Source organism: Sciurus vulgaris, assembly GCF_902686455.1.
Source record: "Sciurus vulgaris genome assembly, chromosome: 11".
Taxonomy (NCBI): Eukaryota; Metazoa; Chordata; class Mammalia; order Rodentia; family Sciuridae; genus Sciurus; species Sciurus vulgaris.
Window position 1 is genome coordinate 100,900,458 of NC_136472.1, and position 26,190 is coordinate 100,926,647.

Consider the following 26,190-nt stretch of genomic DNA (forward strand, 5'->3'; position numbering starts at 1 on the left):
TTCCTTCAAGTATTCTATGCTGTGAAAACAACATTGTCTGAGTCTAATAACCCATTTCAACTTGTTGATTAGTGTAGACTTGATAAACTTTTTCCTATCCTTATACTATTAATCTAATTGTTGCATTGCATTTAAAGTTGATCTGTTACAGTCAGCATGTACTTAAGTATATCTGACAATATCTGATACTTAATCTGTGTGTTAGATAATTTTCACCTTTCCAGCTATTCTGATTTTCTTGGATTGTTATGCTATGTTCATGTTCCTTTATACTTATTAGTGATGATCCCTGATTTTATTTTAGTAGTTAATTCAGGGCTTATAGAACACAACTTTACCTTCATATAACTTTGACTTCCAATGATGTAATCTTATCTTACCAAAAGTGTTACTATGCCACTTATCTATAATGTTTACATTATGATGGCAGATATCTATTTCTCCCAGAATTTGTTCTGTTGTCATATATTTTACTTTTACATCGTTTGTATGAGTGATACTATATTTTTATTGCATATGTTTAAACAACTGATTTTCTTTAAAAAAGTATATCTGTATGTTCATATACACATATACATACACATTGTATACACTATGTATACATATATTGTTGCTGTTTCCAAAGTTTGTATTCACTTTTATAGATCTATGTTTCTACTTGGTAATGCCTTACATCTCCCTGATTGACTTCCTTTAACACTTCGTGGTGTGAAAGTCTATGACAAAGCAATATTTCAGTTAATTTATGGTTGAAAAAATGTTTATTTTACCTTGATTTTTAAAAAAAATTTTTCTGAATAAAGAGCTTTGGAGTTTTAGGATGGCTTCATTGTTCTTGTTGGTCACTTTTCTAGCATGCATTTTTCTTACAATGATTTTTTTAATATTCTTTTCTTTGTTTTTCTGCATGAAGCATTCACTTACTTTCACTTTTCTTTTAGAATTTTCTTAACAATGATTTAAAAGAATAGGACTCAGGCAGGTCTTGCCATCCTTTTTTCACATTTTAATATTTCAGATTTGTTGCTTTTCTTTGATCTATGGGTTTATAGCTTTAGTAGCATTTGGAAATTTTTGATCATTATTCAATGGTTTAGTTCCTTCAACTTCAGAGCATCACTTGCACATATATTAGGCCTCTTCAATTTTTATCACCACTTATCGATGCCTTGGTCACTTTGTGGTGGTGCTTGTATTATTTTTGCTCTCTGTGCTTCATCTTATATTGTTTCTTCAAATCAAATTTTCTTCTGTAATATCTAATATGCTCCTAATCCTATGCAGTTTATTTTTTTTTTATCTTACATATCCTAGATTTCATACCTTAAAATTCAATTTAGGTCTTTTTACATATTCCATGACTCTACTTATTTATTGAAAATGTGGAGTATATTTATAATAACTCTTTATATGGTCCTTTTCTGCAAATCCTGACATCTGCATCAGTATGGGTCAATTTTGATTCATTGATCTCTTAGTAATCAGTTTTAATTTCCTGATTACTTGGTTGCCTGATTTTTTAGTAAATGGATATTGAATAACATTCATACACACATATAGCTCATATATACATTCTCATCTAATTAAGTTTTGTTTTTGCATGCAGAAGCTTATTTGGGATTAATTGGATTCATCTGGATCTTGCTTTTAAGATTTATTAGGCAGGACCAGAGAATTATTTAATGGGGGGCTCTTCCAGAGAATTATTTATTGGGGGGCTCTTTATTTTCTAAAATTTAGGCATGACACTTTTGAGCCCTCAGCAGGTAATTTATGAGATTTTTTGAAGTTGGCTGGTGGGAATAGGCACTCTTCCTGTTTCTTTATGAATAGCCTAGTACTGTTTCTGGCAACCCTATAGTGTGATTTTTATTTATTTATTTCTTTACTTATTTATTTATTTTGGTACAGTAATTGAATACAGGGATATTTAACCACTGAGCCACATCTCCGGCTCTTTTTTATATTTTATTTAGAGACAGAGTCTCTCTAAGTTGCTTAGGGCCTTACTAAGATACTGAGACTGGCTTTGAACTTGTAATACTCCTGCCTCATTCTCCCAAGCCCCTGAGATTGCAGGCACTATGCCCGACTTTTAGTGTGATTCTTTTCCCTAACTAAAGTGGTTTCCTTTTGCACATGTCAAACAGTACTCTGCTGAAGATCTCTGCAGTTCTCTGTGTAGCTCTCTCCCTTTATTATCATGTGCTATGAACTCTAACTACCTGTTCTCCCTGGACTCAGCTCTGTCTTCTCAAATTTGAGTCTACCATAGTCTATATTGCTTCTACTTTCCAGTGCGATGCCCTGGGAACTTTCAAGGTTATTAAATTGCGAGATAAGTGTAGGGCTCACCCTGTTTACTTCCCATAGGGTTCTTCATTGCCTGATGTCCAGTACACTGACTACTATTGCTTCATGTAAGTTTTCTACTTTGTGTGTGCATTTCAGAAATGGTATAAATTGTGTGTGTTAACCTAATTTGGCTAGAAGAGTCTCTGATCTCTAAATTTTAAGTATAAAATTTCCCCTCAAGGTTTATGTCCTGGAGTCTTAATACTTGGAGATTCCCTCAGTTCTTCTCAAGACCTGCTCTTTTCAGTCCTCTAAGATTCAAATCTCAGTGTTTTGTTCCTTACAATCTTATTTCACATTCTTCTTTTGCTTGTTCCCATTCCCTCTGATACCTCTTCCATTGGTCAGTAAAACCAGTTTTTATGTCAGTCATAAATGCACACTAGCCAGGTATGGTGGTGCACGCCTGTAATCCCAGCAACTCAGGAGGCTGAGACAGGAGGAACATAACATTAAAGTCAGCCTCAACAACTTAGTGAGGTTCTAAGCAACTTAGTGAGACTGTGTCTCAAAACAAAAAATAAAAAAAGAACAGGGGATGTTGCTCAGTGGTTATCACCTCTGGGTTCAATCCCTGGTACAAAAAACATAAAACATCAAACAAAAACAAAAACAACAACAAAAACCCACCCACACCCAAACCCATACTAATAGTCCTATTCTATCAAGTTTCACTATATGAACAACTACAGCTAACATAGGACTCATTTCTTCTTTTCACAAAACTCTCCTATTCTTTTATCTAAAAATATGAAAGGACCTATTTTTGAGTGATGTGCTTTTTAGTATCTATATATTCTACTAGAATATTAGCTATGAAAGTAGTTACTGTATCTGCTCATTTTTATTACATTATCTGCAACACGAAGTCATAGTTCTTGTTTAAACAGGAACTCAACAAATGTAAAAATTAAAAAAAAGTTTTGTACCAAAGACATTCCATAATCTGAATATTTAAATAAATATCATTCCATATCACAGATTATATTCTTATAAATATTTTCTCATATAAATAAATACAGCCTATCCTTACTCATCTCCCAAATTTTTAATATTTTGATAAAATTTTTTTTTGCCTATTAGTGAGGTAATTTAAAAATAATTAGAAAGCAAAGTGTGTTGCACTGTGAATGATATAAGTAACTAGGTTATTATGTACATTTGTTTTGGCTTGCTTAATGAATGTAATGAGTAATATAGATCTTACCATCATAAATATTTCTGTTTGGTGACAATACCAAGAATGTTTTTGAATATTATTTATGAGTTCTGTGATGAAGATGGAACCATTTTTTTTCCTCCAGGAAAGAATATCTGTGAGTATAGACAAGGAGAAATCTTGAGCCGTAGACTTCATCCTTTCAAAACAGGAAGAGAATATAAATAACTTCAGACAGATTTAAGGAAGTAGGAAAATAAAGACTTGAATAGCTGTGCTTGACTTTAAATACAAAGGGTAACACAACGGGATTAGATTGAACCATAAAGGGCATCGTATGAGGCTTGTAACATCACAGGTGCAGGAGTAGGGCTCTTGAATCATGGTTCTGTGGTTCAGAATATGAAAGTGGTATGTTTAAATTGGTAGTATAGGTCACATTTTTTAATGGATATTCTTTTATTTAATCTTCGAAATTTGTTCAAGACAGAATAGCTGCTCAGTGACAGAGTTGTTGAACTCACATCTGTCTGGCTCAGAGGATTGTGTTATACCACTCGATGGGTAACCTCTGCAGATAACAGGCCAGTCAATGGGAGACAGAGGATACGCTGGCCTTGTTAACACTGGTTGGTTCAATTTCCATGTTAGTCATGGGCAGAGATGATTTTTGCTAAGGCTATAATACTCTATTTTTTACTAGTTCTTTCCTCATCACAAAAGTCTGTTTTTGACACTAGAAATGGCCCCAAATTACAACTAAGATAGCCTGTGTATTGTTTTCATTGGTATATCTCAAATAACCTAAACTCCAGAGTCAAACTGATTTAGATTCATACCTGGAAAATGCTGCAAGTGTTTATTCAGGCAATTTATATGATTTTTGTGAAATTCAGGTTTGTTATCTGGGAAGAGGAATAATAAAGCTTACCTGTCAGATATGTGGATGAATATTAAATAAATAAATATATATATAAAATAAATAATCTATATTAAGTAAGACTAAGTTTTTACTTGAATGTTTCATAAATTCTGTTTTTCTCAGGCCACTGACAATTATCTTCTCTGAAATAAGCTACCTTCTTTTTCTAATGGAATTACCTTAAATATGATGGTTTTTTAAATTGGTTCTCTAAAACTTTTTACAACTTCTAGGTTGCAATTTTATTTTATCAGGTGCTGCTTATTATTTGATGATCTTTTAATGACATTTAACACTTAGGATTTTTGATATTCTTAACTAGAAAATTTAATTTTTTGAAAAAAGAGGTCACATTTCCTTTTTCATTTAAAAAATCTCCTCAGTGGTAAAAGCAATGCATTCATGCCAGTAGACTCATCAAACCATTACTGCTGTGAGCCTACTGACAAATGACCTACTAAGCAGACAAGGAAGACTGGAATCTGGGAGGACATAAAGCAGAAGAGGCCCTACTGCCATAGAAGTATTAAAAAAGGGCTACAGAAACATGGATGGGATCTCCATTCCTTTCCCACTCCCTTCTAAAGACTTTTTGTTGTATAGACAGACAGGTCTCCTTCCCACACATCCTAACCCAACAATGAAACACATACATGGTGTTGAAGAGCAGAAAGCAGCAAAGTCCTTCTCCTCGTGGGCCTTGTGGACACCATCATGCATCAGGTTCTCAGAAAACTGTGAAGAGTTATCCACTGGGCCTGCTGGAGAGTCACTGATCCACACTTCTCCTGTGTTTCCTATGGAGACAATATCCCATTATTTATTCACAGCTGAATACATGTTAGCAGTTCTTTGACAACTTAATAAATGGGATACAATTTTATGAAGACTTTCAATTAATTTCTCTCTCTTACACACACACACACACACACACACACACACTTACACACACAGTATGGGTCTAAAATAGCCTTGTCTCTACTCATATCTAATAGGATGTCAATGAATAGCAATTACGTTCTTGATTTGGAAGATACCCACTGAGCAGAGGCAATAATGCTACTAAAAACATACATTGGGCTATGCCTAAGTAAAGAGAACCATTTTTAGTTTCATGACAGTAAAGTGACAATAATTCAAAGGCAAGGAAGGAAATAACTACTCTGTGAAAAACCAGACATTAAATTCTAAACCCACCTTTACACTTCCTTTCCTTCCTAATTGTTACTTCTTCCTTCTAAACCATTCCCCAAGTGATATGCTTACATTAAAGTTTAAAAAAATGTTATGGGAAAAAGCAATGCCATAATAATTTCATTTATTTTATTGTAGTGTAATTTACATACAGTAAAATTCACCATTTTGGGTGCACAATTTAATTTTAACATTTTTACAGTCATGCTGATATTCTCTGTAATCAAGACATAGAATAACCCTCCCATCTTCAGCCTGTGGCAATTATTATCTTGTTATTATCCCTATATTTTTGCCTTTTTTCTAATGCCATATAAAATAGAATCATGTAGCATGCAGTCTTTTGAGCCTGGCTTCTTTCACTCTACATTATTTAATTATTTTTGAGACAAGCTCTTGCTATGCTGCTCCTATTGGTCTTGAACTCCTGAACTTAAGTTGTCATCCTGCCTCAGCCTTGCTTATAGCTGGGACTATAGGTACATGCCACTCTCCCCAGCTTTAATTTGGATGCCTTACTTTCATGTGAAATACTTCACAGCCAGAGATCATAAAATTCCAATAGCACAAGTTGAAATTAAACCTTTTTTACCCTACAATTTTAATAATTAAATGTTAAGATAATTTAGAATTAATATTATCATCACGACTTAACTGTGTTCACTGCAAACTGATGATATTTACTCTTAAGTTGTATAGCATTTCTCTATAGCCACCCCTAAATGCTCTTTCCAAAGAAATCTACTTGTTATAATGGCACAATAGTAAGGCTCAGAGCATTTTTACTAGATAAAGAGCACACAGTATAGCCTCAACTTACATGATGCACACCTCTCTTATTCAGCCTCATTGCCACTCACCCCCTCTGCAGGCCTGGATGATGATGACCTTGGGTTTGTCCTTCAAATGGGAACAGTTGTGGTTGTTGAAAATCCGGAATATGGGATCATAAGGCAACACATCTTGTGTTTCACCACCGTGTATGATCCCACAGATTCCTTCAAAGATGCCATGGGACATTAACACCAAAAATGTACTATCTGAGTATTCATGCTCTGGGCAGGCAGCAAAATCTCTTAGGACTATCTTCATGGCCTGATAGAGTAAACATTTTATCATCATAACATTTCAACACCATACTTCCCCACACTAAAGCTTTGAGTAATAGAAAGGATAAACATCAAGTGCCTGGCATATTACAGAACTTAATTTACAAAATATACTTAGAAATGGCAACTATTATTATGATTTTTTGTTGCTATTAATGTTATTGTAGTAATTCAGGAAAAATATTTCAATACTCTAATTCTATAAATTTCCCTTAATTCATTCATAATAGACTGGCAAGTGTTTTATTGTGGTAAAATATACATAATCCATTATTTATCTTTTTAATAATTTGTAACTGTATAGTTCAGAAGCTTCACATTCTTATTGACCTGCATAACCATCACTAATTTCTGTACCAAAACGTTTTCACCATCCCCAATAAAAACTGCATCCATTAATTTTAACTCCTCTTTATCTCCTGGTAAACTCTACCACTTTCTTTTCCCTAGGAATTTGCTTATACTGTTGATCACATAAGCAGAAACACACAATATTTATCCTTCCATTTCACTAAACACAATGTTTTCAAGGCCCAGTCATGTAGTCTATACCAAAATTTCACTCCTTTTTATGACCAAATGATATTGCATTCTATCTATATAACAGTTTACTCACCCATTCATTTGTGGATGGACACTTGAGTTTTTCACATCAAACTTTTGTGAGTAATACTGTTGTAAATAATAATGTACAAATATATCTGCTCGAGTCTCTGCTTTTAATTTGTTTACATATAAATGTAATTAGGAATGTAATCAGTTGGCCCTATAGTAGTGTAACCTTTTAAGAAACCCCCAAAATGTCTTTCACAGTGAAATAGATAGCATTCCCTCTTCATTTTCAGTTTGGATGCTTCTTACTTCTTCTTTATAATAGTTCTGGCTAGATCATCAAGCACAATGTTGAATGCACTGATGAAAGAGATCGTTCTTATCCTGTTACCTGATCTAGGAGAAAAACTTTATCTGAGTCTCTCATGAATACTACTTATCAGATTGAGAAATTTTCCCTCTCTTCATATTTCTGAGAACTTTCTTCATGAAAACATGTTAGATTTTGTCAAATTCCTTGTATCTATCAATCTGAGTGATCACAGATTTGTTGATTTTGTTTTTGTTCCTGTCCATGTGATCTATTATCCCAATTGTTTCTCTTATGTTGAAACACCACCACACTCCTGGGTTAAACCCCACTTGGTCAAAGTCAAGAATATTTTTTATTCACGAAAGATATTGGTCTGAGATTTTATTTTCTTGTGATTTCTTTATCAGCTTTAGGATTAGAGTAATTCTAGCCTCATAGAATGGAATGGGTTATGAGGTGTTTTCTCATCTTCAACTTTTTGGAAGGTCTGAGAAAATTGCAATTAATTTTTTAAGTGTTTGGTGGAATTTATTGGTTAAGCCAGTATTCTTTGTTGTGAGGTTTTTGATTACTGATAGAATCTCCTTACTTGTATAGATTTATTCCAAAGTTATTTTCATAACTCGGTCATGATAATCTGTGTGTTCCTAAGAACCTATTCATTTCATTTCAATTATCCAATTTGTTGGCATGTAATTATTCATAGTTAGACTCTTTTAAAATCTCTATAAGTTTGAAAGTAATGTTCTCTTTTCAATTTCCAATTTTAATTATTTGTTCCCTCCTCAATTTTGTGGTTCATTTTAAAGAACTAAGATTTTATTTATTTTCCCCATTAGCTTTCTGTTTTCATTCAATTATTGTACTATTCTGTTCCAGCATTTCTTTTTGTTCCTTTTTATAATTTCTATCTCTGTATTAATATTCTCATTTTTAAGATACCTTATTTGCTTTTGCCTATGTCTTTTGTTAGCTCTCAGAGCATCTCCAAGAGATCTACATAAAGACTTTGTCTAATAATTCTTCTGTCCTTCCTCATGGATGGCTTCTTTAGATATTTTTTGCTTTTTTAAATGAGCCACACTCTCCCAATTTTCTGTGCCTTAGGATTTTTTTAACTGGATATTTGAGTATTATATAATAGTTACCTTCAAATTTCTATGTAAAACAACATGGGATTTGCATATAATCTACATGGACCCCCCCAAATACTTCAAATCACCTCTAGATTGATTATAATACTTAATACAATATAAACACTGTGCAAATAGTTGTCGTACTTCACTGCTTATGGAACAAAACAAGATAAAAGGCCTACTGATGCATGTCTTAGTTGAATATTTTCAATCTTTGGTGGTTTGAGTGTGTTGATATGGAACCTGTGGATACCAAGGGCCAACTGCAATGGTGTAACTCAGGATTCCCCTTTCTTTGAATTTGACGTTTTTTCTTGTTTGTTTTAATATATCTCTGTGTCAGGAATCAGTCTGAGGTGAAACTTTAAGGTCTCCTCAGGTGGTTTTTGAGCCTGGGCATATGTGTTGGCTTTCTAAATTCCCTCATACAAACTCTTGTTTTAAAAAGCCTGACCAGTCATTTAAATGTCTGAAACAATTTATTTGGTGAGGGTTCAAACAGTGGCATCAAGCTTCAATGCCCACAGTTCACAGTAAAAACACGTAACTCCAATATTTGAAGGAAAAGTTCAGTTTTTTTCCCACCCTGCCTCCAGAAAGTTGCACCATAAATGCAGGCTGCCATCCCCATAGCTACTTGCCTCAAGTTGGGGAGTGTGATAAGGGATAGCTAGCCACCAATATTAACTGCAACTTATCAGTCAGTCTGTTCCCTAGAAACTTGAAATTATTCAAATAAAATCAAGAGTCCAAAGAATAACTTCAGTTGCTTTCTGCCAATATAATTTCCAAGGTACAGAGATGCTCCTTACTCTACCAGTTTTCCTGATATCCTTCTACTGTGATGCTTTTAAAATTTTCATCCTCAGATCAATTTTTTGCTCTTATTTTCCTTGTTTTGTGTCTGTACAGACAATACCTGTTGAGTTCTGTTGTCAACAAACTTCATATTGTTTTTGGCCAAAAAAGGTCACCAGCAGAAGACTAGAGAAGAATGGAAAACAGCAGTAGAGAAAAGTCAATGCCTACAAGCTCCAGCGTTGCCACAGTTGTGGGGAACTTCTCTTCTCTGCCTACAACACCTTCTGTGTGAACACTTCTCCAGCTCTCAACACATGCTGGCAGAAAGTGTGTGTGTGCTTCCTAAGTAAAGTAATCAGTTTGGGGTTTAATAATAATAAAATAACAATAAAATGACAACACGGTGACTGAAATATATGTCTGTATATAGCTGTATATCCAGATATACATGTATATGCCAATATGCACACACTAACACGTGTTTATATGTATGCTTATACACACAGTGTGTGTTTATATTTACAGCTCAAAGGAAATATAGATAACTATTAATGATGACTTTGAATTTTACATTTTTAAGCTGAACAAACAGCAACTTGATGAGGTAGGTGGTGCATGCCTACCATTCCAGCAACTCAGGAGGATGAGGTAGTAGGAGTGCAAGTTCAAGGCCAGACTCAGAAATTTAGTCAGACCCTCAGTAAGTTTGTGAGAACCTTTCTCAAAGTAAAAAATAAAAAAAAAATTTTAAAAGCTGTGGCTTTAACTCAGTGTTAAGGCACCTCTGGGATCAAATCCCCAGTTCCAAAAAACAAAAACACAAAGAAAGAAAAAAAAGGAAGAAAGAAACAGTTGAAAGAGCAAGTCCTAGATAAATTAGACGAATGGCCCTCAAATTACAAAGCTGGTTCTTTATTAGAGATTTATGGCATATATAAATATGTGTAACAAATAGGGGATGGGCCCTTACCTGTGCTGTGAGATTCCTCTCCACAACAACAGTGTAGCCCAGGTCTTCAAGCAGCCTCTGCATCCCCTGAATGTCATGTTCAGACCCACTGCGCCTTGGGAGAGACTCAAACTCTGTGTTACAGATGATGAGGGCCAGGCGAGTGCGTCCCCCTTCTCTCTGAGGGGATAGATCTGCAGAACAATGGGCAAGTTACATGCAATTAAATTCTCACATACTCACGGCATACTCAGCCAACTCTCTCAATGACATGAAATAGCTACTTGTTCATCCGCTAACTTTTGCCAGAAACATTTCTTTCTCTCCTTTAATGGTAAAAGAGAGTTTTAGAAAGAAAGCAGACAGAATAGGGGGAATAGAGAAAGCATTCTTACCAGGCTACAATAAAAATCCCAGAGTAGTAAATAAGAAGAGACCTGGGCTGTTTATTCAATGATCTTGTGGAGTAGACTAGAATACTTTCTCTTTTTTCTTGTGATCTTGTGGAGTAGACTGGAATATGTTCTCTCCTTCCTTGTCCCTTTCCTTATATCTAGCCAAACTTTAATATTGAAGATTCATCTAAAAATTCTTGAATACTTAAATAGCTCCCCACCTATTTCAGTTTACATTGATCATAACAATGCTTAATCTCCCCTAGGGGCATTATTTTATAGCATCTATATAAATATATAGTAGCATCAATGTATCATGCAGCAAAGCATTATTATTTCATTATTACACATCTAGTTTTCCTGATAGAATAAAATACCTTCTGTTAAGATCATATTAAAATAAGAATAGGCACCTACAGTTATTTTTTAACCCTTGTGGTTTTTTCACATATCTTAAAAAAAAAAAAATACTATCAGCCAGGTGTGGCAGCTCACACCTGTAATTCCAGTGGCTCAGAAGGTGGAGGCAGGATGATTGAAAGTTCAAAGCCAGCCTTAGCAGCTTAGCAAGGCCCTAAGCACTAAGTAAGATCCTCTCTTAAAATAAAAAACAAAAAGGGATATTGGGACGTTGTTCAGGGGTTAAGCACCCCTAGGTTCAATCGAGGTTCAATCCCTGAATCTCTGGTACTAAAAATAAAAATAAATAAATAAATAAATGAATAAATAAATGATATATATGTGTGTGTGTGTGTGTGTGTATGTATTATATATATAAATGTATAATCACTTTTAGGTTCTCTGTGTATTTATATCTAAGGAATTTTTCTACTTCATTTTATTCCCTATTCCATTCATTTTCCATCTCACCCTTCCAGCCTCCTTTTTGCATTGTTCTAGGAATTTTTGATGAGGACAAAGCTTAAAGAGGGCTCTGAATTCTTCAGATACTGACTCTGGTCTTCCATCATTTGTCTCTGCAAAAATTCTGTGGTTCTGTTGTTGGGTCCCAGAACCTAAATCACCCCAGTAATTGTCAGAGAGTACTAATTCTCTTGGAATATAGAAGAAAACTTTGTAGGAAAACTGTTAACTGGTAAAACATAGTTTTGCCCAACTTCCTGTTAATTTAGGTGAACTGTGGGTTAGGCAAGAGTTTCAGTTCCTCTGTGAGAAGTGTTAACTGATTAAGAGAGCTACTCCAAATGCAACAATACTTTCATGAGACTCTGATGAAGACTAGAAAACAAAAGGTCTAATAAGATTCTATTGATCTGCCTCAATTCTGAAAAATTCATTAAGAATTTCCTTTGAACCTAATCTCAAATTTATAAGGATCGTCTAGCTGGTCCCCAAGTACAACTACAAAGTCCTTTGTTTTGGATAGATAACTATCATAAGTCTCTCTCATTACATGTAGTTACCAACATTGGACTCTTGCTTCTCCTTGATATCTTTATAAGGCTAATTTTAAAAGCTGAGTGTTTGGCTCTACTGAAAACTGGAGGACAGTTTGTGCCTGTTATTTGTCCTTTCCTTTCACATCATGGAGTAACCAAGATGCCAGGGCATCAGTGGGTTGGGTGGTGGTGGGCAGTTGTCTTTCTGAGGATCCAGAACTCAGAATATAGGTCCATTAACTGCCCAACTTTTATGAAGGTCATTAAAAGGGCAGGCTCAGGCTGGAGATATTGATACTCATTTCCTCCTTTGATTCTTTCTTTGGGAAATAGTTCTTCTAGCCCTAAATAAGCCTCAAAAGAAGAAAAAAATGGTGTGGACAGATGTTGGGGTTTTCGTTTTGTTTGGTTGATTAAACTCAGAGAAGAGTGAGGCATGTTTGATGCAGGTTCACAATGAACAGTATCCCCACAGATCTCTGATTTGGCATCACTGGATAAAAAGGCCTGCTTGCTCAACACAATATAGCTTGACAGTCCTCAGGATGGGGTTTGGAAGCAGACTTTAATCCTGATTCTACCCTATAGCAGCCACATGAACTTAAATTACTTAATGTCCCATTTCCAACATACCCAGTTGGGAGTGGGAACCAGAATATCAGCCTATACATATTAGATTTTTGTGAATATTTAATGATTTAACACACAGGAAGTGCTTGAAACAGTGAATGGCTATATGAAGTTTTATGTGAGTGTTAACATCATTATTTTTCTCTAACTATAACAATGAAAATGTGAACTTAGAAAACAATGAAATCAGAATTTGGTATTGTATACATATGTATGGTTCACATTAAATCACAAAGCATTGATGTGCCTATTTGCCATTGGTTCTGCAGTGAAGATGAGTTATTCTCATCTAGAGTTTAATGCTATCTTTGACTCCTGGGATTCCTGAAATTATCCTGGTGCTTTGCTCGAGGCTTCTTTTTATTGTCTACTTATATTGATATTATCCAGTTCCATGATTTCAAATGGATATCATAATTTTATGCTTCTAGTTCATCTAAGGTCTAAACTCATAATCAATTCCTTCCTTAATATCTCTTATATCTATAACAAGCACCTTGAAGTTAATGTGTGTTACCAAAAACTGATCCCTTAATCAATTTTCTCATATATTGGCTTCTTAATAAATGGACTATCTGTCCATTCACATGCTCAAGCTCAAAATCTTGAAGTTTCCCTTGATTTCAGTATTTCCTTCACCTTCTGTCCATTTTGTTTCCCAGATCCATTTCATCAGCATGCCAGACAAAAATCTAAAACTAAAATACATTCTTCTTGCAGTTCATGCCCTCCCACTCCTAGCCGCTGCTGTCTCCTGCATGGATCCCTGAAGTAGCTGCAAACTCATGTCTCCCCTGCCGCCTCATTCCACTCTCCTTCCACATACCACTCTCCTAATATTGATCAGAATGGACTTTCTACAAAGGTTAATGAGACTTTCTTCACTTCAGAAGCTGATTTCCTGTTCTTACTCTAGTATCTTTGAAAGCAAAGAAGTTACAAAAAGACGATTCTAAATATCCTCTGGAATAAAATTTGGGTCATAATTGTGGGCATTTATCTCACAAGTTTTAATCCTTCCTCTGGAGCAATACTTGGGATATAAATGGATTCTTTGCCCCCATGATTAATTTTGTGACCTGAGCACTTCTATTGACCTTGGCACTGAACAAAATGCCCTAATAGCTTCTCATTATACTTAAAATAATATTCATGTGGATTTAGCATGCCTTTGAGAACCTGGACAATCAAGTCCCTATCTATACATTCTCCCAAGCTTGCTCAGCAACACACACTACATTTTCTGTGTTTCTTAAACATGACATGCCTGGCACTGCCTTAGGGCAGTAGAGATGATTGTCCTCTGCTAGTGGAGCTTCCTTCCTCCCTTACCTGTGCAGGACTGGCTTTTGTTATTCACATCATTAGCATCATCTCAACTTCTACTCATTCTCTATCCTAACTTATCCTATTATTCCTCCTAGTCTTTTTTTTTTTTAACTCTCATGAGTATCTGCAATCATTATATATAGTTTTATTTCTAACTACCTTCTATTACCCACTAGAATCTCAAGTTCATGTCTTACTTTAATGCTATATATTTCCAACCCTCAAAAGAACAATTGACTGTAGTGAAGATTTGTGTTGAAAAAACCAAGGAAATAATTGGTGAATTCCAGCAATTCAGGATAAATTTTGAATTAAATTATTTCACAAACTGGGTCTACCACTGGCCAAGTTATGGGTCAGGACATCTCTGTCTTAGTATCAATCACTCTAAGATCCTTGAAATGATAGTGAATGTATTCTAATAGAAGGAATCCAATGTACCAGAGCATTGGAATTTGTTTAAAGAGGAATAGAAGCTGAGATATGTAAAGTGTGTATCAGATTAAGAACAGTAGATATTATTCTTGGGTCATTAGTAGGTTAGTAAATGGGCAAAGTATTTCATCTGGAACATTTCATTGATTACCGTATATTGGTCCTTGTTACCTTTTTAATTGCCATTAGTATTTAGCCTCTTTCTTGAAGAAAAAGCTCTTAGATTGAGCACTGAAAAGACTACAAGACATATTTCTAATATTTCTAATTATAATAAAGAAGGGAAATGACTGATACATTCCACATTACCTGTGCAGAATGATGATGTATTGACTGTCATTATTGGAAAACTCGAAGTAACATGGTTGAGGATGGACAAGTTGTCAAGAAAAATGGATTGAAAAAATGTGTGTAAATCAAATAAATGGAGAGGAAGGGAAGACACATTCCTAATGTGTCCTCAGGAGTCTTAATGAATTACAAAGGTCTACGTCAATGATCAAAGTAAAAACCTTTGTCTCTTGTTCATTTGGAGAGACTAGGAAAAAAAGTCTTCAAAATTATTTCTGAAGGACAATATGACTATCCATAAATAAAAAGGTACTTCAAGTGAAGGGTAAGATATTGCCCACATGTGAAACAGAAACTAGGGGAATTTTATTTTAGCAAAGTAAAGAAGAGCTGGAAGATCAGGTCAGCATGAATGGCAGCCCCAGGGTGATTACATATTAGGTTAAGAGCTGCTGATTCATCTGTTTTCTGGCAGGTAAATAAGAAAGCATATATTAGTTGCCAAGATACAAGGACAAGTTGGGATATCCCTAAACAAAATTGAGAATGTGACTATAGTTAATAATAATATATCTTAGAAAATCATTTAGAAAGTGGATTTTAAGAGTTCTAACCACAAAAAAGGATAAATGTGAGGTGATACATTAATTAACTTGATTTACTTTTCCCACAATTGATATACATACCAAAACACTGCATTCTACACTGTGAATATCTATAGTTTTGTCTGTTAAATCATAAAATCTTGGACTCTTACCTGAAGAAAATCCTAATTCATAAGCAGGGGTGGAACCTCTTGCAGATATAATCAATAAGTTTTTGGCTGGCACAGGACCCTTTCGGAATTATCAAGTCAATCAAATCACAGGCTTTGTCTTTAGTTGTAGCATTTTTCTTTTTCACCCTTTCGACCTCCTCTTGGTTCAGCACCTCTTCAGTAAGTACGTCATCCAGCAAGTTATGAAGTGTATCCTCAGACACTGAGCTAATAAATGTTCTCCTTTCCTCCTTTAGTCTCTTATCTGTTGGAAGCACAGCAATGTTGAAACTGATAGCCAGCTCAAGAAATGCAATCATCACCTCAATACTAGGCCTCCCTTTTTTTTCTATATTTCCTCTTTGTGGCTCATGTATCCCAAGGGATGGTCTGCTTAGTGTATTTAAGATCCCTGTTATTTCTTCTCATACGATGGGCAGTTGCTCCTAGAAGTCTATCCCAGCTCCCTCAAAACAAGGTCCTACGTACCGGTGGTTCTTCTGGTCCTGCTCAGTGAGTTGCCCGGAAAGGCCTAAGAAGCTCCAACTGTGCTATTTCTTTGATGAATATAAATATATCCATGGAATCAGAGTCAATAATGGTCAGAATTATGTCATTTTACTTCTCTTATTTAGGGACACCCGTTCGTAGTAATTCTACTATACATATTCTGAATTTCAGTTTGGAATGTGAGCATTCAGGAAAGATCCATAGCTCATTCCCTCCTAGGTCTTCTATAAGAGCCTGATAGAATATAACTCAGGGAAGGAAGGCTCCTTCTTTTCTCCTCTAGCTAAATATTGTTCACACAAACTATACAGAGTCTAGTAAATAAAAGTTTAAGTGAGTCAATATCCTTATCCCCTCAAATATCTCTCCTAATGCATCAATGTGATAAGAAGAAGCTTTACCAGCCATGGCCTCTGTGGCTCTCTTCTTATGAGGCCACGAAGAAGCAAAGGAACTAAAAAGCTGAAAACAAACAGGATATTCCTGTTGGGCAGGTATGAGTACAATTTAGAATGGAGCTGTTGCATGACTCATATGGATGTCGTGTGTGTGTGTTTGTGTGTGTGTGTGTGTGTGTGTGTGTCAGAGAGAGAGAGAGAGAGAGAGAGAGAGAGAGAGAGAGAGAAGTAGAATTAAACATTGATCTGGGAAATTGCTAAGCTGAAAATTAAATCAACTGCATTTCCTACAAACCCCCAACCCCATGGGCCCCTCATCTCAGTCTTTGACAGCTGGTCACCAGAGAGACTCCCAGCAGCACCTACATAAGGCTTATCTGCACCCAGGCACTCCAGAACTAAAACCTGTCCCTCTGACATTCCTATTCACATTAGAGGAGTCATATTTAAATTACTTTTCCAGGCAATATTCAGCAGGCTGCCTAATCATATGGAATATATGATTATATATATATATATATATATATATATATATATAATATATATATTTTCCACAGGCTACTGCAGTTTCCTCTACAGACAGAAACATTCCAGGGCTTCAAAGGCCACTTGTAACATGGGTGAAGTCCAACAATGTTCTATAAGTTATGAGCCGCTTGTTTCTCTGTAATTGTTGCCATGTATCATATACCAAATTTCTAAGTTAATAAACTACAGGCTGATTGACTGCATACAAATGCTATTAGTCTAGGAATTACAGACCAGTTTTACCCCTTTCGATCTCCATGATCATGGACAAATAACATCCTTTTTGAGTTTCATTTTCCTCCCTACAAATAGGGGGAATCACCTGTGTTACCAGTAGAGGGGAATCCATGAGTTATTTTATAGCTTAAAAGACTTAGCAAACAAAAATACAGGATTCACAGTTAAATATGTCCCAAATATTGTGGGGTACCTCTTTAAACTAAATATTTGGGGCATATTTATGCTAAAACATTTGTTTTTTAACTGAAATTTAAGTTTAATTGATGTCCTGTATCTTCTCTGGGGACACTATGGCATTTGGGCCAGATCATTCTCTGTCATGGGAGGTATCCTCTGCATTCCAGGATTGCTAGCTTTTACCTACTAAATGCTGGTAAAACTCTCCTAATTGTGGCAACCAAACATGTCTCCAGACTTTGCTAAGTCTCTCTCACCTCATGCTGAGGTTCTGCTGACTTTGAGTTAGACATGGATGTTTAAGTCTCTGCTCTTTTGCTTAGATGTTTTGTCACCTTGGATAGTAGCCTCAGCCACTTTACTATAAAGTGGGGATAACGATAATATGTTTTTGTGTGGATTACATTTCTAAAATATTTTACAAACATTTATATCATGCTATATACATGCACATTTCATTTTTTTACTGATTTAGTGTATATGGTGTTCCTATGAAGTGGGTAGTATTATTAAGATCATTTTATAGATGAAAATACAAAAACAAAAACAAAAAAAGGAGGCACAGGCACAGAGCTTAAGCATGTGCCCAAAATCACATAGCAAGTAAGTGGCAGAGCCAGAATTCTAACCCAGGTGGTGTGGCTACTGAATTTGGCTCATCATTATGCCAGGTTGTTCCTAAGAAACTGGATGCAAAATTGATGGCAGGTGATCTGGTGTGTTATAAGAATTAAGTACATTGTATTGATTGTTAGACTACTGTTATTATTTTATACAGTTCTGAAAGCAGGTGTTGGGCTGTATATTCTTTTGAACTTTTTAAACTCTGTGTGCTTACAACTACCTTGGGAGTTAGAAGGCACAAGAGAGGAGCAGCAGCTTCCTCTAGTGAATGACGAACAGGCATACTTGCTGAAAGGATGAGGGAAAATTTAGTTTTTCTCATTCCCAGCCCAGCTCTCTTATATCACATCTGCCACTTTTGCTAGCATTGTGCCCAGTCAGAAGGCAAGGCAGATAATATTGAGGGAGGGTCCACTTTCACAGGTTTATGATGGGCTTAGGGACAAAAGTATCAGCACAGGAAAAAAATATATGACAATAGAAGGGACTAGAAAATTCACTAAATGGCAGGACCAACGAAGAGTACTATAATGGGATTTCAGAGAAAGATTGATTTAAAAGTGCTCTGGGTTTTCAATGACTTTTGAATGTACAAAAATAAAAAAAAAAAGAAGGAAATGTATTTAAAGAGAACCTACTATGTACCAGGCATTGTGGTGGATGTTTTATAAACAATAGGGTATTGTTCACTCAGCATCCCTGTGAAAAGGCTGTTAGTGCTAAATTCCCACTTTACAGATGGAGTACTGGACTCACTCACATTAGAACTCTGATAGGAAGTCAGCTGTTAACACTAGGAAGAGATCAAATTCAAACTCACTCCTCCAATTCAAAAGTCAAGCTATCTCACATGGAAATGCCAGGCAGGGAAGGACATCCCAGGCCTAAAGAACAGCATAAAATCCTAAGCATGCAAATCAGAATGCCATAAATGAAAACAAGGACAATGAAATAAAGCTGTTTCCTTTCAAGCAGACAATGCCTGTAATATAGAAAAGTGAAAACAAGATTATTGAGGTAAGCTGGTTCCTTTACAAAGCACTTATCACTGACTGATATTTTCAATTACTTATTTGCTCTCTGTCATTCTCTACTATAAAATGAGCTCCCAAGAGTATCCTTGTCCATCTCCTTTGCATTTATATACCATACCACATACAACAATGATTGCTATGTTGAGAACAAACCAGTATAAATTGTAATATGTGAATGTTAGAAAGGAATAATAAATGTCAAACATAGCAAATTTGTGAATAAAAATCATTTAGACAAATATATTATAATTAGGATAATCATTTTAAAATTCAAAATTAAGTCATGAACAAAATTGTAATCAGGATTAATATGAATTAATTAATTTAATAATAATACATTTCCTCATTTATTTTCATTCATTACATATATATTGATAGTATGTCTAATAAATACCAGGCATTACTAAGAAACCAGGAATTCAAAACCAAAGTACAACATTGTTTTTGTTCTTAAGGATGCTACTGACTGCTAAAGAAGGTAGACATGTAAGTTAATTAAAGCACAATTGATACTTCATAATTGAAATTGCACAATGTAGGCAGGTAATACTTGTAATTCATTGCTCCATGGTTATATGAATAGGTTTGGCAATAGCTTTCATGGGAAATAAAAGTCCTGGGCTATTTTGTCATCTCATAAGTTTAATGTGGACTAGGACAACACAATATAATCTTAGCCTGTATTCATCTAAATTCACTCAAAAATATTTCTTGCAAGCCTATTAAACATCATACTTTGTGCTCAAGGAGAATGAAATAATAAGGACATAGAGTTTTGACTTCATAAAGCTTATTTGCTATTAGGAAAGAGACAGTAAGTCCATAGACCAATAAATAAAATAATTGTAATTAGAGTGTCTACTATGAAGGGACATATATAGGAGATGGATTAATTTCCTATTGCTTTTCTAACAAATTACCACAAATTCAATTGCTTATCACCTTGCAAATTTAGTGTCTTCCATTTCTGGAGGTCATAGTCTGAGGTGGGTTTCATGGAGCTAGACAATCAAGGTGTGGGCAGGTCTGTGTTTCTTCTGGAGGCTCCAGGGGAGAATCCTCCTTCTCACCTCTGGCAACTCTGGAGGCTGCCCACTTTCTTGGCACGTGGCTCTGTGTCACTCTGTTCCTATCTGCTTCTTTTCCCATCTGCTTCTCTGACTATTCTTCTTTTTTCCTTCTAAAGACTCTTTCGATTAAGTTGGCCTCCCTGGACAATGTAGGCTAACTGCCCATTTCAGTATACTTAATCATATTTGAAAAGCCCCCTTTGGTTATGTAAGGTAACAAGCAACAGGTGCTGGTAATTGAGACATGGACAAATCTCACTGAGTAGGTGAATCTGTGTATTCACTAAAACAGTTGCAATTCAAAGGAAAAGACTGTTCATTAATCAGTCACTCTCTGAGAGAGAAGGGAGGACATTCAAGTGCAATGAACTCTTTGATGGAACTGTCATCTCCTTGAATTTAATTTCATGGGTTGTAGATAACATATACCACAAAACCTCCCCTGGCATTCCTGTGAAGTGGAAACCAAGATTTCCTAATTTCCTGTTGTCCTCACTGGTGCTGTTCTCCTTGCCATCCTTTCTCTAAATCTATAACAAAAATACATAATGGAGTTATGGTTATTCCTACTCAGATGATAGACTCAATTCTTAAATCATAATCTACTGAGTATTTTTTTTTCTAAATTGGGGAGGATGGGGGGGGTACTGTAATAATATCTATTCATAATTTTAGGTGAGTGGATTTCATGAGAATTTTAGAATTGGTTTGCTCTCAACTTTGGAGTTAATGAAAAACCTACACTGGAAACTGGCTCCAAATGAAGCTGTTAATGAAAGACCCTGACTTGAATTGGTCACTTTAGACAGGATTGGGATGATTTTCAGGGTTGTGGTTGGAGATACAAAGTAAAAGAAGTACAAAACATGTATTTTACTTTCCTAATGGTAAGGGGATATTAATATGTCAACTTTATCTATAGAAATATGGGCACTAGTGATTAACAGCCTCCAAATTTCAAGACATTTTGTTGTAGATGATACTATGCTATTATGCCTTTTATTTGACCCTTTAGCATAAGACAGTGGGAAGCACACATGTACCAATATGGAAAATAGAGAAAGCAAATTCTCGTTTAGGGGGAAAACTCAACCCCACTTAATTAAGCATCAACCCAGAACAATCCTGGTAACTTCTGAAAGCAGTATCTCACTGTAAATTGTAGTCGTAGGTAGAAGCATAGACCAGGAAAGTGACCTCCCAGAAATGATAGAGAGCTTGGCAACACTGCTGACATCCTGTGTCCCAGGATGTTTCCCCTAAGCTACTAAGGCAAAGAATCAACAGTAGGAAATGTGGACAACTAAGATAACTATCCCAACACATGTGTATGTGAGAGGAAGTTGGAGATTCTCTTTATTTATAGCTCAGATAAATCTTTCCTAGGCCTTCTCTCCTCCCCTTCCCTCACCTCCCCTCCTTCCTCTTCCTCCTCCTTCTTCCCCTTCTCCTCCTCCCCCTTCTCTTCCTCCTCCTCCCCACTTTTCCTCTTCCTCCTCCTCCCCTTCCTTCTCCTCCTCTCCTGGAACCTGATGCAGGGTTCCAGGATATCAGTGTGACCACATGCATACATTGGTGGGAAGTGACTCTGTCCTGAGAGTAGAACTCCCTCTTGGTTTCTCTTTCAAGGAGGTTTGAGGAAGAAGGAAGGCATGACAGGTCAAGGGGCACAGCCAACTTAGCTTCTCTTTGTGTAAATGTTCTAACTTTCTCTTCCCATGTTTCTGCAGTGGGCAATGGAGTGAGTGCTCATCACTTCCTGGAAGGCAGCCTGAACAGCTCATGGATTCTCCATTGCAGCCCCCCATGTTGAGCAAACGCATTCCTTTTGCCTCTGGAGTCAGTTGTTGGCTTAGGAAGAGTGAAGTATCTTTTTGTTTTAGGTCTTCATCTTGTATTTCAGTTCACTATAAATAAAAGCTCTGAATCGCAAATAGGTTAATATAGAGATGGGAAGAAATAAATCATCCAACAAAAACTCACAACTCTACTCTTTTCATTTTGTTTGACCAAGGATATTGAATGTTATGCCCACAGGCAATTACTACACAAAGAGGAACCCTTGTGAACCTCTGTGGTATTTCTGCCTTGCCCTTCAGAGGTAGGGGCCTACCAAATCTAAAGAAGAAGCCAATTTTTCCCTAAATGCTGCCCTTAAAAATGTAGATTTAGATTACCATTTTAAAGATTTACACTAAAAATCTATAAAGTTTCATTCAGACACATTTAGAGACATCACATTTAGAGACACATTTAGAAATATCACCTTCTTTGGTTTCTTGAATTAAAAATCAGTTTTTAAAACACCCATACCCCAGAATAAGAGCTTTGTCTCACATTCCACAACCTGAATTCAATGTTATTTTCCGCTTTTCTTGTGTGAGGCTTCTTACTGGGTGTCTGAATTAATGGGGGCAGTTTTCATCAGGGCAGAGAACTCGCCTATTTCAACTATCCCTTCTATTTAAGCATATTTCACTGTAAAGCTTTTTATTTAGGAGGTTTTCAGACCAAGTTTGGTTGAAGAAACACAACTAAAATTGTTTCCTGTCATTTCTTGCCCTAAATGGACCATAGAATTAGAAACTACTATCCACTTACTCACCCTGGGAAGCAGAGATGATTTTTAGCATGCTTTACATCTATCTGCTTTGAAAATCCTCTATGGACTTACCGACTTTTATATACTGTGAGGATTTAAATTTGAATAATCTTAATTATTGTTATTGTTTGTTTATGGTTTTTTGTGTGTGCATGTATATGCTAGTAACAAGCTCAGGCAATTAACAGTCTAATATTTATACTTTAAAAAGTAGTTTAGATAAATGTCTCTGAAAAATATCCTCAATTGTTTGAAGGAAAAAATACCCATGAGTTATTGTAACTTGCTCTTGTTTCATACACAGGAGTGGTCGCTGTGCTATAAGCTCTGATTGTGATTACTGGGGTACCATGTCAGAGACAGAAAATTTGGAGTTACCGGTTTGTTCAGACAGCTGCATGTTATAATTTTTTCATGAGTATTCAGGGGAAAGTACAGTGAAGTAGAGTGTAATATCTATTCCTGAGACAAATTATTTATTTCCTCCAAAAAGGCCAGAAGTTTAAGTTTATGTCTCCAACTTAATTCTATCTCTTGTGACCTTGTTCTAATATGAGGGCTTGTTCTTAAATTTCCTCTTTTTTTCTGCTCTATCTGATTTATCAAGTTGCATCTGATCATATCAAGCCATATATTTATATTTCTGTCCCTCAAGCTGAGAAATGGTTATTTATTCATTTACATATTCACTTACTTGTCTACTTATTGTTTTATGTCTGATCTAAGCATCTCAGAAAATGGACCCCAATTGAATATGTCTAGGATATTTCCCCTTTGGTATTACTTAAATTTCAATTGCTTAAAATAAAAGGAAAATTCGACCTCCCTTCAAGATTAAAAGAATAAAAATGATTCACCAACAGAAACCACTTGAAATGTCGTATCAAATGTCACATGGCTAGGCCAAAGCAACAAATTTAAATGAACAATCAAAAGCCTTTGAGATTTTGTAGAAAACATTTCTTTAATTTTTTTATAGGCATGGACAGCACTGACTTTTTAGCTAGTTAGCCTAATATTTCACTCTACTCTAGCTAATTGGGTAAATGCAGATATTTATTATTTCAGTAGTGTAATAATTCCACATTTTAAAAATCTAATTACGAATGGTAATATACAATCAAACTAATAGTAAGAATAATCCAAGTCTTTTCAAAATTTACTAAAAGTTTCAAGTAAAACAATTTATGTTGTCTTATTCATTCACAGCAAACAACCCATAAGTGTTCACATTACATGAAAGAGGCACATGAACCCTGTCAGAACTCAATGGAAGTAAGGGGACTCCCAGGAGGAAGGTCAGAGGCAGTTCCTCTATGTGAAGCCTTGGCCCTGGACTCCTATTTGTAGAGTACCCCAGGACAGTCTCCTCCAGGTGTCCTATCAAGTCATGAGAAGGAAACTGAAATCTTGTTACACCACTGCCTTTTTCTACTCAAACTTACTTGACTTTAAAATGATAAATAGATGCTTCTGTTTGAGGGAATAATGCCTGCCTGAGGAAGGAGACAGGCTTTTCTGGAAAGCTGGAGACAGAGCTATTGTTCAGGGCCACCTGGTTTGGGCTTTGCATTCTCCTCCAGATGCAAGCTAAATTCAAGTGCCTTTCTTGCCTTTGCCTCTGCTTCCTTCATGTGCAATTCCTTTGGCAACCTCACAGGAAGCAGGCATATCAATATCTTTGGCAGTATTCAGGCATTTGGCATTTTGTTTCTTGTCTATCAACATTACCATCTTAGAGTGGCAAGGAGCATTACAATGCATGCTGAATGTTAAGTATTCAAAAAGCTTATTTAATAAATAAGCTAAGCATTTTTATTATTAATCTTCTTTTCAGATAAGTAAGTGCAGAGAATACCAGGCTGGTCTTAATACAATCCATTGTTTTAGACACTTCCTATGCCAGAAAACTTCAAACTTCAGAAGCAGAAAAACCTATTGGCTAACCCAGACTGTGAGAAAGAACCTTTATCAATGTACGAACCTTTCTTCCATGTTTTATAACTCCTGATATCCAAATTCACAAAATAATGTGTTTTATATTCAAGAGCTCTTCAAATGGTTCTGGAACTAAATCCTCCTTGAGTTTTCTCTGGGCTAAGCAACTCCCTCTCCCTCAACCTCCCTCCTATGCACAGGGTCATATGGTATGTAAAATGCAATCACCAAGGCAGACACAATGGTCTTCTGACTCCTAACCTAGTGCTCTTTCTGTGGTCATATGGCTTTTCTGAAGTTCTGCTTCCTGAGGTGTTGAAGTATAACATCAGAGAAGTACCACAAGGCAAGCCTACTAAGCAGGTTTTATTTAAAGGTGATACTACAGACTTCTCCTGGGAGGGAGAAGTGGGCTATGACTGATGTTCTAGAATCCCAAGAAGTGAGCACACCCTACATCTTTTATAGGTTAGGGTCTCCTTTGTTCTGTTCTCTCCCCACTTATCTCTTCTTCCTGCCTATGTGACTAAGACCAGGAGTTGCTGGTGACTTAGCAAAAAAGGTGACCATCAGATGGCAGGGGGAGGGCCAAAGTGATTCAGGCAGGTAAGGGTCCAGGGGGCATTAATTAGCAGTTCCCTGCCTGCAGTCCTTGACAAGGACAGGTAAATTTGGTAATCAATGGGCTCCAGAGATCCTTGACATTCCATTCTCCCAGGGGCAGTATCCAACTTCCAGAGGCAGATGCTTTCATGGCCTCCATTTCCTCGATTTGACCCGATTCCCTATTTCTACACTAACGGCCTATCCCCAATTCTGGCTTCATTAGCATTCTGATTCTCATTTGCCTCATGGATTTATTAATCTAGTAAAGTTTGTCAAGTTTAAAGGATTCTCTTGTTAGAGTGGCCATAATGTGTCAAGGGAATAGTCACATCTGAGACTAGTTCATTATGATCCCTTCCCTGCTTTGGATCCTGCAGACAAAGGAAAGATTGGAAGAAATGGCCCTTGATGTGGTGGAATATCAGTTCTTGAAGATCGTTCAGAGTGTAACATTTATGTGTCCTGTGTACCTCAAATTCAACTTTGAGAAAAAGATTGAACTCCATAGTCAATGAGGAAATAGTAATTAAATAGAATGAAGTTAAATTATGAATGTCCAGAAGTGACCCTTCATTAATTTGTTTAGTTTTCAAAAATCTAAGGTACAGTTCAGAAAACAGTGGCCTCTACAGAAATGTACTTCATGTTAGCTGGCTCATGAACTGGGTCTAGTTGACTACTTCAGCCCAGTAAGTGCCAAATATAAAGAGCTAGATCAGATCTGTGTCTCTGGAGA

General features: G+C 36.0%; 1 protein-coding gene across 1 annotated transcript; it reads right to left on the reverse strand.

The window, feature by feature from the left end:
- Positions 1-3,055: 3,055 nt before the first annotated feature.
- Positions 3,056-16,047, reverse strand: LOC306638579 (caspase-13-like; the record flags this gene model as incomplete). Its single annotated transcript, XM_079101785.1, is given in 8 exon segments — positions 3,056-3,669; positions 5,090-5,233; positions 6,491-6,725; positions 10,512-10,660; positions 10,663-10,684; positions 11,756-11,862; positions 15,728-15,806; positions 15,874-16,047. Coding segments are annotated over 8 exon segments (1,122 nt in total). The 3' UTR covers positions 3,056-3,457.
- Between the last annotated feature and the right edge of the window lie 10,143 nt (positions 16,048-26,190).